The 13,635-nt window shown below is 40.7% G+C and overlaps 1 protein-coding gene across 1 annotated transcript; it reads left to right on the top strand.

Moving 5' to 3' along the window:
* Positions 1-6,355: 6,355 nt before the first annotated feature.
* On the top strand, positions 6,356-6,988 carry LOC145067480 (uncharacterized). The gene is made up of 2 exons (XM_079014616.1): positions 6,356-6,422; positions 6,510-6,988. The coding sequence occupies exons 1-2, from the start codon at positions 6,356-6,358 to the stop codon at positions 6,986-6,988; spliced, it is 546 nt and encodes a 181-aa protein (XP_078870742.1).
* Positions 6,989-13,635: the final 6,647 nt, after the last annotated feature.

The following is a 13,635-nucleotide window of genomic DNA, read 5'->3' as shown; positions in this document are numbered from 1 at the left end:
CATCATCTACCATTTATCTCTTTATTGCAATCAGGAATCCCAGAGCGCAAGAATTTCCTGAACCCTAACTGTTCATCATCTTCTTCACTCTCTTCAACAATGGCAGATTCATCCTCCGTTCACGCCACTTCTCACATTCTTCCCATTCGCCCTCAACAATGCCTCATTATCGATCTAACCCCTCATGTCTATGATTCCTACATGTTTGCCATCATCGAGTGCTTGAAGTATTCGCCAATTGCTCCTGCACTATCAAGGGTGGAATCAGTGCCCATGGAATTCCTATCGCAGATCTATGCGACTGCTCATTACGACAAAGTGCTCGATAGGATATTCTTTGACGTTTCTCATCATAAAGCGTCTATCTCCAAGCAACGCTTTTGCTCTCTGTTAGGGTTTGAAGCTGATCCAACAAGGGTTAATCCAGAGACAATTCCCATGGGGCACCTGTTTAATATGTTTTACAACATGGGTTATACGGAGGTGCTTACTTCCGTCGCCAAGTTCAAGAAGTCATGGTTGCCGCCACAGTGGAACGGGATGTTCACTGTGCTATTCAAAGGTCTTTCTGAAAGGAGCTCTGGCTCAGATGGTTCCAGTCGATTGTTCTTGTCCATTTTATATGGGGTCTACAATGGCATCAATGTCGACTATGGGTTTGTTCTTTGGCAACAACTCATCCAGAGTCTCTCATCTTCTTCGCGGCATTTAGAGGTGTCGTATGCTCGTTTTTGGACCCTGATCACGAAGTGGGTAATGGACAAGTACAACGTCCCCACTGTCGCCGGTGCACCGATGTCTTCGATTGGTACATTCCATACCAAGAAGATCATCGTTTCGGATGCTTCGAAATTCCCTTTCAATGGTTCCATTCCGGAAACCATGTATGCTGATGTTCCAGCTGACAGCCGGATTATCAGAACCTACAAAGAGTTCAAACGTTTTGGCCCGAGGGATCTCACACATGAGATGTTGAAATCGATCCACGACGCCGACAAGCCTGCTCCAAGAGGCAAGAAGGAAGACAAAGGGAAACAGGTGGCGAAAGGGGAAAAAGGCCCTTCCCCCAAGAAGAGGAAACCTACGAAAGCTGCTCAATCTCCGCAGCACAAGAGGAGAAAAACTCAACCAAAGAGAAAGCTGATTATCGCTTCCTCTTCCAGTGAGTCAGAGGGTGAGAGTTTGGATTCTGACGGCTCTCCAAGAGGCAACACACCACCCAGATCACCTACCCCTGAAATGCAAATCCATACTTCTCCAATTCCCTCTCCTACTCAAAATATTCCTACTTCCATTCCCATCATAAACCCCTTCACCCACATTCCAAACACCTCCATCCCAATGCCACCACCAATATTCACCGAAGCAACCACAACATCCACTGCAGATGTTAGAGCCAACGTATCTGATACGGGGGTTCATACTGATGCAACCGAACCACCACCAGCACCCGAAACCATACACACAACCGAAACCCAAAAAGCACCTGAACCTACCCCTACCCAAAACCAACCTGAATCTACACCTACACCTACACCCGAAACAACCCAACCCGGACCTACCCACACCACTGTACCACCAGCTTCACCACCACCACCATCTCCCGGTCATGTCTCTGATGGAGATAACCCTTTCCTTGGCGGGGAAAACATGACATTTGATTCGGTCTACTACAGTCCGTTTCAAGTCCAGAGCGATGATGATGATGACGCTCCAGTCACACAGAAACATCTTAAGGAGCTCCATGACAAGGTCGACTTGCTCATTGGCTCTTCCTCTACGTCTCAATCATCCCTCTCTGAAGCTGCCATTCAAAAGCTTGTTGATGCTTTCTCAAGGGCTCAGCAAGACTTTGTCGCTGCTGCCACCACCGCCATCGATGCCTCAACGAAAGCCTGTCAGGCTGCGACCGAAAAAGTCGATAAACTATTTTCTGATGCCTCTGCCCTGTTAAAGTCTTTACAGGAGAGTGCTGATGCCACCAAGACTATGTTGGAACCAATTGTTCATCAGTTGGCCACGTTTGTCTCTACTGAGTTGAAGTCCTTTGCTTCACTTCGTCAATCGCTTACAGACGACAACTCAGCATTTCGTGCTTCTATTGACGAGCGTCTCTCAAAGCTTCAAGAAGATTTGGCGGCTGAGAACTCGTTGATGGATGTTTTGGCAACGAAGACCACTGCCCTGAAGGTCAAGAGTGCTCAACTCTCCAATTCTCAACAACAAATTGACACTCTTTGGTCCGAACGGGAGGTAATCAAGACGTGTGTTTCGGATGTCCACTCAGCCATCTCCAACATCCTAGAAGCACATGATCCTATACTTAATCATTCTGTGAGGCGTACCCTTGCAGAGAAGCTCGCTCCTGCCCTAGACCTGTTAAGCAAAATTGAAGGGCTACCCGATTTCGTGTCCATTCCGAAACAAGGGGGAGAAAAGGAGTCTGCATCTCAACCACCTCATTCCTCAAAGGAAACTCACACAACCAAACCTCCTCCTGTAGGACAAGCCTCCGGTTCGGGTGTGAAAGACAAAGGCAAGAAGATTACTGAGGAAGAAGAGGAAGATGATCAAGAAACCATTGCTGACTTGTTAAAACGCAAGAATCGACGCAATGATGCAGATGAAAGTGATCGTGTGGCAGGAGAAGCTGAAGCAGCTGAACGCAAAAAGAAAGAAGCCCACGACCTTCTCGAGAGTAGGAAAACTCTTTTTCCTGCTTGGACTCGAGAGAGGATGATAAAGGAGGCAATCGACACCCGAGCATCTTGTGGCTTGAACCAGTTATCTCATTTGACTGTTACAATTCTGTCGACTCTCAGTTCGACATGCCACTTACCCGAAAGGCATTCATCTTTCACGCCTTCGCCAACATTGCTGAGTTCCCTCATCCTCATCCGGAGGTTGATCGGGAATTGATTGAATTCTATCTGAAGGCTGCTCAACCCCAATACCAAACCTGGAGCGCTCAGAAGATCATCAACGTTCGGGTCCTGAAACCATACACTAAAGGGAAGTTTATCAATGTTCGGTTCAAGGTGCTTAAGGGATCTACAAAAACCGAACATGCCATTTCTTTAGTAGATCTACCGAACCTCAATCCACATGATTGGATTGTTCTGCACGACATCCTTCTGACCAACGAAGCTGAATATGGTCCGATCATTGACCATCTCAAGAGGATGTTGGTGTGCTATATCATGGAGGTCGCACTGATGGATCAGGAGATTGCAACCGTCTTCAAGAAGAAACCGAAGATCTCTCCTGTTGGCTCGGCCAGTGATCTAAACCAGATGAAGATGGGAAAATTTGACCCGAGGCGAAACTCAGTTATGTTCACTAGGAGTGAAGGACAGAAATGTCTCTTTGCCTTAGCTGATAAACATCTTTATACCACTGCTTGTCTAGAGCATGTGCTGGGGATCATCCACAGATGCAAGGAAAATACAGCGGATGATATCAAGTATTTTGACGACATGATACAATGGTACATTCGGTTCAGACAGACAATCCTCGCGCTCATCTCACGTCTGTTTGAAACTGTAAAGAAGAAGGATTGTTGATTAATCATTCGACATTCTTCGATCCATACTTGAGTTGTTTACAGTTTTCGTATTTATTATTTTACCTGTTATAAGATCTAATCGATCTTCAAGTTACTTGTTTAACTCTTCAATCAGAAAAAACATTCATCCGCCCATTACATGTTACTAACAAAACTGTTCCCAATGAACACCTTTGTCAATTATGGCTTAATTCTTCTCGTTACCCCATTGTTGCTTAACCACTGACAATCGATAGTAGGTGACATAACAAAATCCTTGTTGTATAGCCTGTAACACCCCAATTTTTCTCGGTACGTTTGGTTATTTTAATTTAATTATCCTTGTAACCTTGGGTTAATTTATTTAACCAATGTCTGATTTCTTATGTTATTGGACTCTTTTGATCATCTTGTAAACTCCTTTTATTGAAGTCCATGGGCTACGGGCCTATTTGCAAAGTCCATCTAGTAAATAGCACATAATGTGTAAATTGAATCATTTGGAACACACACAAGGAAAACACTCTAAACCCTCCCTCTCTCTCTCTCTCTCAAAAATCTTCCCTCTCTCTCTTTCTCTTTGGGATCAAGAGCAGCCAAGGGGCTATTTGGAGCTTAATTCTTGTTCATTTCTAGCCTTGATTCGTATTGGTATGAACCTCCTTATCCTTTCTTACAACGTGATTCATAACCTTGTTCTAGTTTTATGATTTCATCTTCACTTCTTCTCCTTCTTATTTGATTTGTAATTGTATGTTATACATCATCTGAAGATCCTATCTTCACCCCATATATGATGGATGATGGATCTAGGGGATTACATGTGGCAAAAGATCATGAAAACCCTAAAAGGGAGAATGATGATTTTATGTGCTTATGTTTATTTTCATGTTGATTATTATTACATCCTTGTGGCTAAATGAAATCCTAATGATCCCTAACCCTATTTAGTACCACCATTATCATGGGGACTGAATTGGGATGATGAACACATGTTAAAATGTGTTTCAAAAGGAGAAGGTTGGATAAGCCAAAAAGGAATCACGGGTGGCTACGATTCTGTTTTCCATCAGATATGTAGTCATTTTGTAAAAATCATATCTGGAGCTCTAGAACTCAAACGGACCCCAAACCAGTTCCAAAAGTTACCAAATTGAGTTGGCTAACTTTCTTAAGCAGGCCAACCTCACTGATAAGGGCTTTATCTATGTGAAAGAATGGCATATTTGCTGTTAGGTCTGATCCGGGTCTGTTCTGATATGTCATTTTGTTTTCATCATTTCTAAGGCTTGGAAAAGGATCCAGAGTGATTCCAAGTTTCTATATGTTCCTTATATTATGAATTTAGGATCTGGAGAATATGGGGTGTTATTTCCAATTATAAATTGGTAAGAATGGATCCACACTCCAGGTCAGTGGGCAGTCACCAGCTTTTTCTAGTGCTGTGATTGTCCACAATGTGAATTTTATATCTGGAGTTTGAGAGACGCTTTTCATTGAATTCCAACTCTGAGACTTTCACTTGTATGTCCTTTACTTCTCTTACTTTTGTTTTGGACGAATTCTACTCATAAGTTGGGTAGAATTGGCCAAAATCACTTGACTGTATTGCTGGAGACAGAAGTGATACACCATTTTGTAAAATTCATATTTAATTCATCTTTTGGAGTTAGAATGAGTTCTTTATAGTTGTGGAATCCCGAGCAATCATAGTTTCCTATAAAATTTAGTTAAAACTATGTTTCTGTTTTAGATTTTGGAGTAAATCCGTTTTGAACAGCAGGTCTGTTTTAGAGACCTTGCTGTGATTACTCTTTTCTCAACTCATAGCTTCATTACTTCTCCTTTCTAACCTTTAGTCCTTCTTAGGTGAGGTTTTGAAGTTTGCTCAAGCTTGGTAGCATTATTTGATTCTTAGCTATCCTTACTACTCACTCAAGGTGAGTTCTCTCACACCGTTGTATTGATGATTGTGTTTGCTAGTTAGCTCGTGTGTGATTATTTGAATTTATTATAAAAGCATGCTATATATGTATTGTTTTAATTCGTGCATGTGCACTGTATGTAACTAATTATGGATATGGGGACAGCACCAAAGGATACGGATTTACCGGTGCAGTGGGTAGGTAAGATCACCAACGTAATACTCTTCGTGAGGTGCGGTGATTAGGGCCAAATGATACGGGATCTTCCCGGTGCGGTTCAAACCTACAAGTCCTTCTTGTAATATAGACATTGATTCGTTCTTTTCCTTTATCATATAATTATAATTGGAAAATGGATTAGGGCTAGTAAATATGAATGTTAGTACAATGTCTGTGTTTGAATTCACTAAGCTTCGTGCTTACGTTTTTCCCTTATAACTTTTCAGGTGTTAAGATTAAAGAGGCTAAGGCTTGACATGGAGCATCGGGACATCGCTACTAGTTATTTTGTTGGGACCTTATTATTATTATTACTTCCGCACTTATTTTATATGATTATTAAGTTGATGGATTATGTTATGACTATTTCAGTTGTTTTAATTTAATTTAAGATGGGTTTTAAAAGTTAAAAATTTATGAAAAAAAATTGGGTGTCACATAGCCATTCAAACCGTTGATATGCTACAACTGTAAAAAGCCAGGGCATCATTGGAAGAATTGTAGGGCTCCCCCTGCGAGTGGAGTTCCTCAGATTACTTCTGCTTCTCCCGTCTGCTATCACTACAACGAGACGGGACACAAGAAGCCCGAATGCCCGAAGTTGAAGGCTGGTAAAGGAAGCGGGGGTACAAATCATGCAATTGCATCGTCTTCTAAGGGACCCACTATGGTGACACGAGGTCGTGCTCACCAGATGACTGCGGATGAGCCGGTGATTACCGCGACAGTGGCAGGTAAATTTCTTTTTTTTCTTTTCTCTCCTGCCATTATTTAATAAGTGGTAGTTAGAATTGTTTACATGATTGTATGTGGTAAATCAGGCACTTATTTGCTAGATTCCGTGCCTGCTGTTGTTATGTTTGGTAGTGGTGCTACCCATTCTTTTGTATCTCGCACGTTTATTAAACGTTTGGGGTGTAGTATCAGAAAATTGGCTCGCCCAATGGTTGTCGAAGTTGCCGACAACCGCACTATTTATGTCACCGATGTTTATCGGGGTTGCACTCTCGAGTTTTCTGGAGTTGAATTCCCTATTGATCTTATCCCTATTGCGATGCGAGAGATCTGCGTTATCGTAGGCATGGATTGGCTTGATGCATTTGATGCGGAAATCCACTGTCGTAAGAAGCAAGTTCGTGTTCAAAACCCTAGAGGTGGAGAACTTATTATTCAGGGGGACATTCCCTGCCTGGCTATGGCTTCTTGCTCTTCTGCTATAGCACTAGACGACGTTCCTATTGTTTCCGACTTCAGCGATGTCTTTCCGAAGGAACTCCCTAGCTTTCCACCTATTCGGTAAGTAGAGTTTCGCATTGATTTGGTGCCGGGTGCGACTCCGGTAGCAAAATCTCCTTACCGCTTGGCACCACCTGAAATGAAAGAGCTCCAAGATCAACTTCAAGAACTAAGTGATAAAGGGTTTATACGGCCAAGCTGCTCGCTTTAGGGTGCTCCTATTCTCTTTGTGAAGAAGAAAGATGGATCCTAGCGAATGTGTATTGATTATAGGGAGCTAAACAAGCGCACGATAAAGAATAGGTACCCGTTGCCACGTATTGACGATCTTTTCGATCAGCTTCAGGGAGCGTCTTGGTTTTCCAAGATTGATTTACGTTCCGGTTACCATCAGATGCGGGTTCGTGAAGAAGACATTGAGAAAACAGCATTCCGTACTCGATATGGACACTTTGAGTTCATGGTGATGCCTTTTGGGCTCACCAATGCACCCGCAGCGTTTATGGATCTCATGAACCGGGTGTGTAGACTGATGCTTGAGCGTTCGGTCATAGTGTTCATAGATGGAAACTCTGGCAAGAGAAAGGCTTTATGCTAAATTCTCAAAATGTGAATTTTGGTTGGAAGAAGTTCAGTTCTTAGGTCATGTGGTAAACAAACACGGTATTAAGGTTGATCAAGCCAAGGTTGATGCGGTTAAACAATGGAAGATTCCAAAAACACCTTATGAAATTCGTAGTTTCTTGGGTTTAGCCGGTTATTACCGGAGGTTCATTGAAAATTTCTCTAAAATCGGCTTACCACTCACCCGATTGACCAAGAAATCAGTGAAATTCGTTTGGGGCCCAGAGCAGCAGCTGGCGTCTGATGAGTTAAGGAAACGATTGTGTGATGCTCCGATTTTGGCCTTACCTGATGGGGTTGATGATATGGTGGTTTGCTGTGATGCATCGCTTCAGGGTCTTGGTGCCGTATTAATGCAACGAGATAGGGTGATAGCCTATGCCTCCCGACAGCTGAAACCCCATGAAGGAAGCTACCCCACTCATGATTTGGAGCTCGGGGCTGTTGTTTTCGCTCTTAAGATTTGGAGACACTATCTCTATGGAGTGAAGTTTATCATATACACTGACCATAAGAGTCTGAAATATTTGTTCGAGCAGCGGGATTTGAACATGAGGCAGATCAGATGGTTGGATGTGGTAAAAGATTATGATTGTGAAATTCACTTACCACCCCGGTAAAGCTAATGTGGTAGTTGATGCTCTCAGTCGTAAACAATCTGCCGAACTGATTCGAGCTAAGTGTCTCCGGATCACGATGGTGTCGTATTTGTTAGATCTAATCCGGGACGCCCAAAAGACGGCAATACTGGAGGAAAACATCAGGCGTGAGAAGATTGGGAAAGAGTTGCCTAAGATGGAACGAGACGGGCGGGGTTTGCTAACTCGCTACGGTAGGGTTTGGGTTCCATATACCGGAGGAAATCGGAAAACCCTAATGGATGAGTCTCATAAGTCAAAATTTTCTATCCATCCTGGTGCTACTAAAATGTATCGGGACCTTCGGGAGGCTTACTGGTGGCATGGAATGAAGAATGATGTGGCTCGATTTGTGGAAGAATGTATGACCTGTCGGAAGGTGAAGGCGGAACACCAGAAACCGCATGGGAAGTAGCAACCATTGGAGATTCCTGAATGGAAATGGGAGCATCTAACCATGGACTACATTACAAAAATTCCTAGAACTGCCCGAGGAGCCGATACGATATGGGTGATTGTTGATCGTTTGACTAAGAGTGCTCACTTTCTGGCTATAAAGGAGAGCTCATCGGCGGAGAAATTAGCCGAGATCTTTGTTCGGGAGATTGTCTCATTACACGGGGTGCCCATTTCTATCGTCTCCGATCGGGACACCCGATTTACTTCTCGGTTCTGGAGGAAGGTTCAAGAGGAGTTGGGCACACGATTACATTTTAGCACTGCCTTCCATCCGCAGACAGACGGGCAGACTGAGCGGACAATTCAGATCTTGGAGGACATGCTTAGGGCATGTGCGATTGATTTTGGGGGTAGTTGGGATGACCATCTACATCTAGCTGAGTTTTCTTATAACAAGAACTATCACTCGAGCATTAAAATGCCTCCGTATGAAGCCTTGTACGGGAGGAATTGCAGGACGCCCGTTTGTTGGGGCGAGGTTGGGCAGAGGGTACTTGGGAGTACCGATATCGTGCTACAGAGTACGGAGAAAATCCAAGTGATTCGGGATCAATTGGTCACAGCGAACAGTCGTCAGAAAAGTTATGCCGACAAAAGACGCTCCAATCTTGAGTTCCAGGTGGGAGATTATGTGTTGCTTAAAGTCTCCCCCTGGAAAGGTGTGATTCGATTTCGGAAGCGGGGAAAGCTCGGACCCCGATTCATTGGACCCTACAAGGTCATAGCCCGTGTGGGGAAGGTGGCTTACCGTTTAGAGCTTCCTGACGAGCTTAGTCTAATTCATAATACATTCCACGTGTCTTAGTTACGAAAATGCGTTGTTGATGAGACTGCTGTGATACCACTGGAGGACATACAGATTGACGAGCGTCTCAATTATGTTGAGAAACCAATCGCTATTTTAGAACGAAAGATGAAAGCTCTCTGCAACAAGACTATAAAGCTGGTTAAGGTGCAGTGGAAACATAGGAAGGGTTCGGAATGGACTTGGGAACTGGAATGCGAGATGCGGGCTCATTATCCGGATTTGTTTCTAGGCGTTGACTTCGAGGACGAAGTCCGTTCATAGCGGGGGAGAGTTGTAACACCCCAATTTTTCTCGATACGTTTGGTTATTTTAATTTAATTATCCTTGTAACCTTGGGTTAATTTATTTAACCAATGTCTGATTTCTTATATTATTGGACTCCTTTGATCATCTTGTAAACTCCTTTTATTGAAGTCCATGGGCTATGGGTCTATTTGCAAAGTCCATCTAGTAAATAGTACTTAATGTGTAAATTGAATCATTTGGAACACACACAAGGAAAACACTCTAAACCCTCCCTCTCTCTCTCTCTCAAAAATCTTCCCTCTCTCTCTTTCTCTTTGGGATCAAGAGCAGCCAAGGGGCTATTTGGAGCTTAATTCTTGTTCATTTCCAGCCTTGATTCGTATTGGTATGAACCTCCTTATCCTTTCTTACAACGTGATTCATAACCTTGTTCTAGTTTTATGATTTCATCTTCACTTCTTCTCCTTCTTATTTGATTTGTAATTGTATGTTATACATCATCTCAAGATCCTATCTTCACCCCATATATGGTGGATGATGGAAACCCTATAAGGGAGAATGATGATTTTATGTGCTTATGTTTATTTTCATGTTGATTATTATTACATCCTTGTGGCTAAATGAAATCCTAATCATCCCTAACCCTTTTTAGTACCACCATTATCATGGGGACTGAATTGGGATGATGAACACATGTTAAAATGTGTTTCAAAAGGAGAAGGATGGATAAGCCAAAAAGGAATCACGGGTGGCTACGATTCTGTTTTCCATCAGATATGTAGTCATTTTGTAAAAATCATATCTGGAGCTCTAGAACTCAAACGGACCCCAAACCAGTTCCAAAGGTTCACAAATTGAGTTGGCTAACTCAAACAGACCCCAACCTCACAGATAAGGGCTTTATCTATGTGAAAGAATGGCATCTTTATTGTTAGGTCTGATCCGAGTCTGTTCTGATATGTCATTTTCTTTTCATCATTTCTAAGGCTTGGAAAAGGATCCAGAGTGATTCCAAGTTTCTATATGTTCCTTATATTATCAATTTAAGATCTGGAGAATATGGGGTGTTATTTCCAATTATAAATTGGTAAGAATGGATCCACACTCCAGGTCAGTGGGCAGTCACCAGCTTTTGCTAGTGCTGTGATTGTCCACAATGTGAATTTTATATCTGGAGTTTGAGAGATGCTTTTCATTGAATTCCAACTCTGAGACTTTCACTTGTATGTCCTTTACTTCTCTTAATTTTGTTTTGGAAGAATTCTACTCACAAGTTGGGTAGAATTGGCCAACATCACTTGACTGTATTGCTGGAGACAGAAGTGATACACCATTTTGTAAAATTCATATTTAATTTATCTTTTGGAGTTAGAATGAGTTATTTATAGTTGTGGAATCCTGAGCAATCATAGTTTCCTATAAAATTTAGTTAAAGCTATGTTTCTGTTTTGGATTTTGGAGTAAATCCGTTTTGAACAGCAGGTCTGTTTTAGAGACCTTGTTGTGATTACTCTTTTCTCAACTCATAGCTTCATTACTTCTCCTTTCTAACCTTTAGTCCTTCTTAGGTGAGGTTTTGTAGTTTGCTCAAGCTTGGTAGAATTATTTGAGTCTTATCTATCCTTACTACTCACTCAAGGTGAGTTCTCTCACACCGTTGTATTGATGATTGTGTTTGCTAGTTAGCTCGTGTGTGATTATTTGAATTTATTATAAAAGCATGCTATATAAGTATTGTTTTAATTGGTACATGTGCACTGTATGTAACTAACTATGGATATGGGGACACCACCAAAGGATACGGATTTACCGGTGCGGTGGGTAGTTAAGATCACCAACATAATACACTTCGTGAGGTGCGGTGATTAGGGCCAAATGATACGGGATCTTCCCGGTGTGGTTCAAACCTACAAGTCCTTCTTGTAATACAGACATTGATTCGTTCTTTGCCTTTATCATATAATTATAATTGGAAAATGGATTAGGGCTAGTAAATATGAATGTTAGTACAATGTCTGTGTTTGAATTCACTAAGCTTCGTGCTTACGTTTTTCCCTTATAACTTTTCAGGTGTTAAGATTAAAGTGGCTAAGGCTTGACATGGAGCATCGGGACATCCCTACTAGTTATTTTGTTGGGACCTTATTATTATTATTACTTCCACACTTATTTTATATGATTATTAAGTTGATGGATTATGTTATGACTATTTCATTTGTTTTAATTTAATTTAAGATGGGTTTTAAAAGTTAAAAATTTTTGAAAAAAAATTGGGTGTTACATAGCCATTCAAACCGCCTATTGTAATTATTCAAATGGTTTGTGTCACACCCTCGGTTGGCGACAAAAATGTGGAGTTGTGCGACGTTTTTGTGGAGTTCAGATATTGAGTATAATGAATAAAATATCCAATGTATAACACAAACATTACTTTTATTAATAATTATGTGATCTTTCATACTACAGTATAAGAAATTTAAATACAAATAATGTCTTAACATCAGGCAAATAAATAGCACTTCTACAATATCCTTACATGACTTCCCAAACAATGCCACACCCACTTTCATTTCCCTGAGAATACATGTGATTTTAAAAGGTCGAAATAAAATTGGTGACATCATAGGTTTGAATATTATTCTATCTTGAAAATACTTATGTACATAACATAAATTAGTTGTGTAAGTATTTTTTTCATTGTACCTTTACCTTTAAAGTAGTATTTTACTATTTATAGGTACTTTTGCTTTCCCTTTTCATATCGTTCATAATGTGGTTATCATATACATATATTTTATTATTTAAAGTGTGCTCCTTATTAAAAGTTCTTATATTTTTTTTTACCCTTTTTAAAGGCTGTAAGAACAATGTTATAATGAGTTCCTATAATTGAGATTATGACGTGGAGAATATGCCCCCGCACGACGTTTCATCGAATGTCGTATAAGTTTAGACAGTTATGCCTACTGTGACTCGACAACCAATGTTGTAGCTAGAAACCGCAGGTGTGGTGTCAATCTCATATAGATCTATACATATCTCTCCCGCTCAATTAAGATTTAACAATTATTGGTCGAGGTTTTAGGTAAAGATTAATTAGCTAAGATGATGAATAGTTGTTTCATTTAACACTTGTGTAGTTTAACCATTAGGTAAAAAAAGAAAATTCCAATGTGTCCTTGTTATAATTATATTTATATGTATTAATATAATTATAATATTTTGGTTACTATAAAAGGATAAACGAGCATAGTAACGACTAGGTATAATGATATCCATAAGATTTTGGCAGAGTAACGACTTAAATATATTGCTATCCATAAAAGTTATGCAGAGTAACTACTAGTCATAATATTATCCATAAAATTTGGGATCTGTTATTCATAATGCAAAATTTTTATGTCCCTCAAACTTCATACGGTCGCATTTTTGTCTAATAATTTCACTAGGACTAGGATGCCACAAATACACTAAAACATTTTTTGGTCCAGTTTAACATTGAAGCTCACATCGGATCGTCACACACAACACTGTCAACCTAAGTCTCAACACAATAACATAACAATTTGCTTTGAATTTGACTAGATTTAAAAAATTAGACCATTTTTCAAGTATATATAAAATTTCCAAAATTTTCAATCTAGTAGTTTTTATTTTCAAATCAATATGCTTGTATTCCTTCTTTCGACCCATACCCCACACTTAAAACATGCGATGTCCCTATTGTATGCAAAAATAAAGAATCATATAGTAAAGAAAAGAAGGAGAAAAATGAATAGACTCCCCTCGGATAGAAGTGGTGAGGTCAAAATTGATTATTGTAGGAAAGCCTAAACATCTTGAATAGATTTCTAGAAACTAGAGTCATGCTACTTCTCATGAATGTGCCGACAGAATAAAACCATGAACTTTGCCTTCTAAAATATAGTGCAAAAT

This window comes from Lactuca serriola, chromosome 8, assembly GCF_051521515.1.
Source record: "Lactuca serriola cultivar US96UC23 chromosome 8, Lser_US96UC23_V15, whole genome shotgun sequence".
In the NCBI taxonomy this organism is placed as follows: Eukaryota; Viridiplantae; Streptophyta; class Magnoliopsida; order Asterales; family Asteraceae; genus Lactuca; species Lactuca serriola.
Note: the sequence above shows the minus strand (reverse complement) of the source record. Positions and strands in the feature narration are given on the sequence as shown.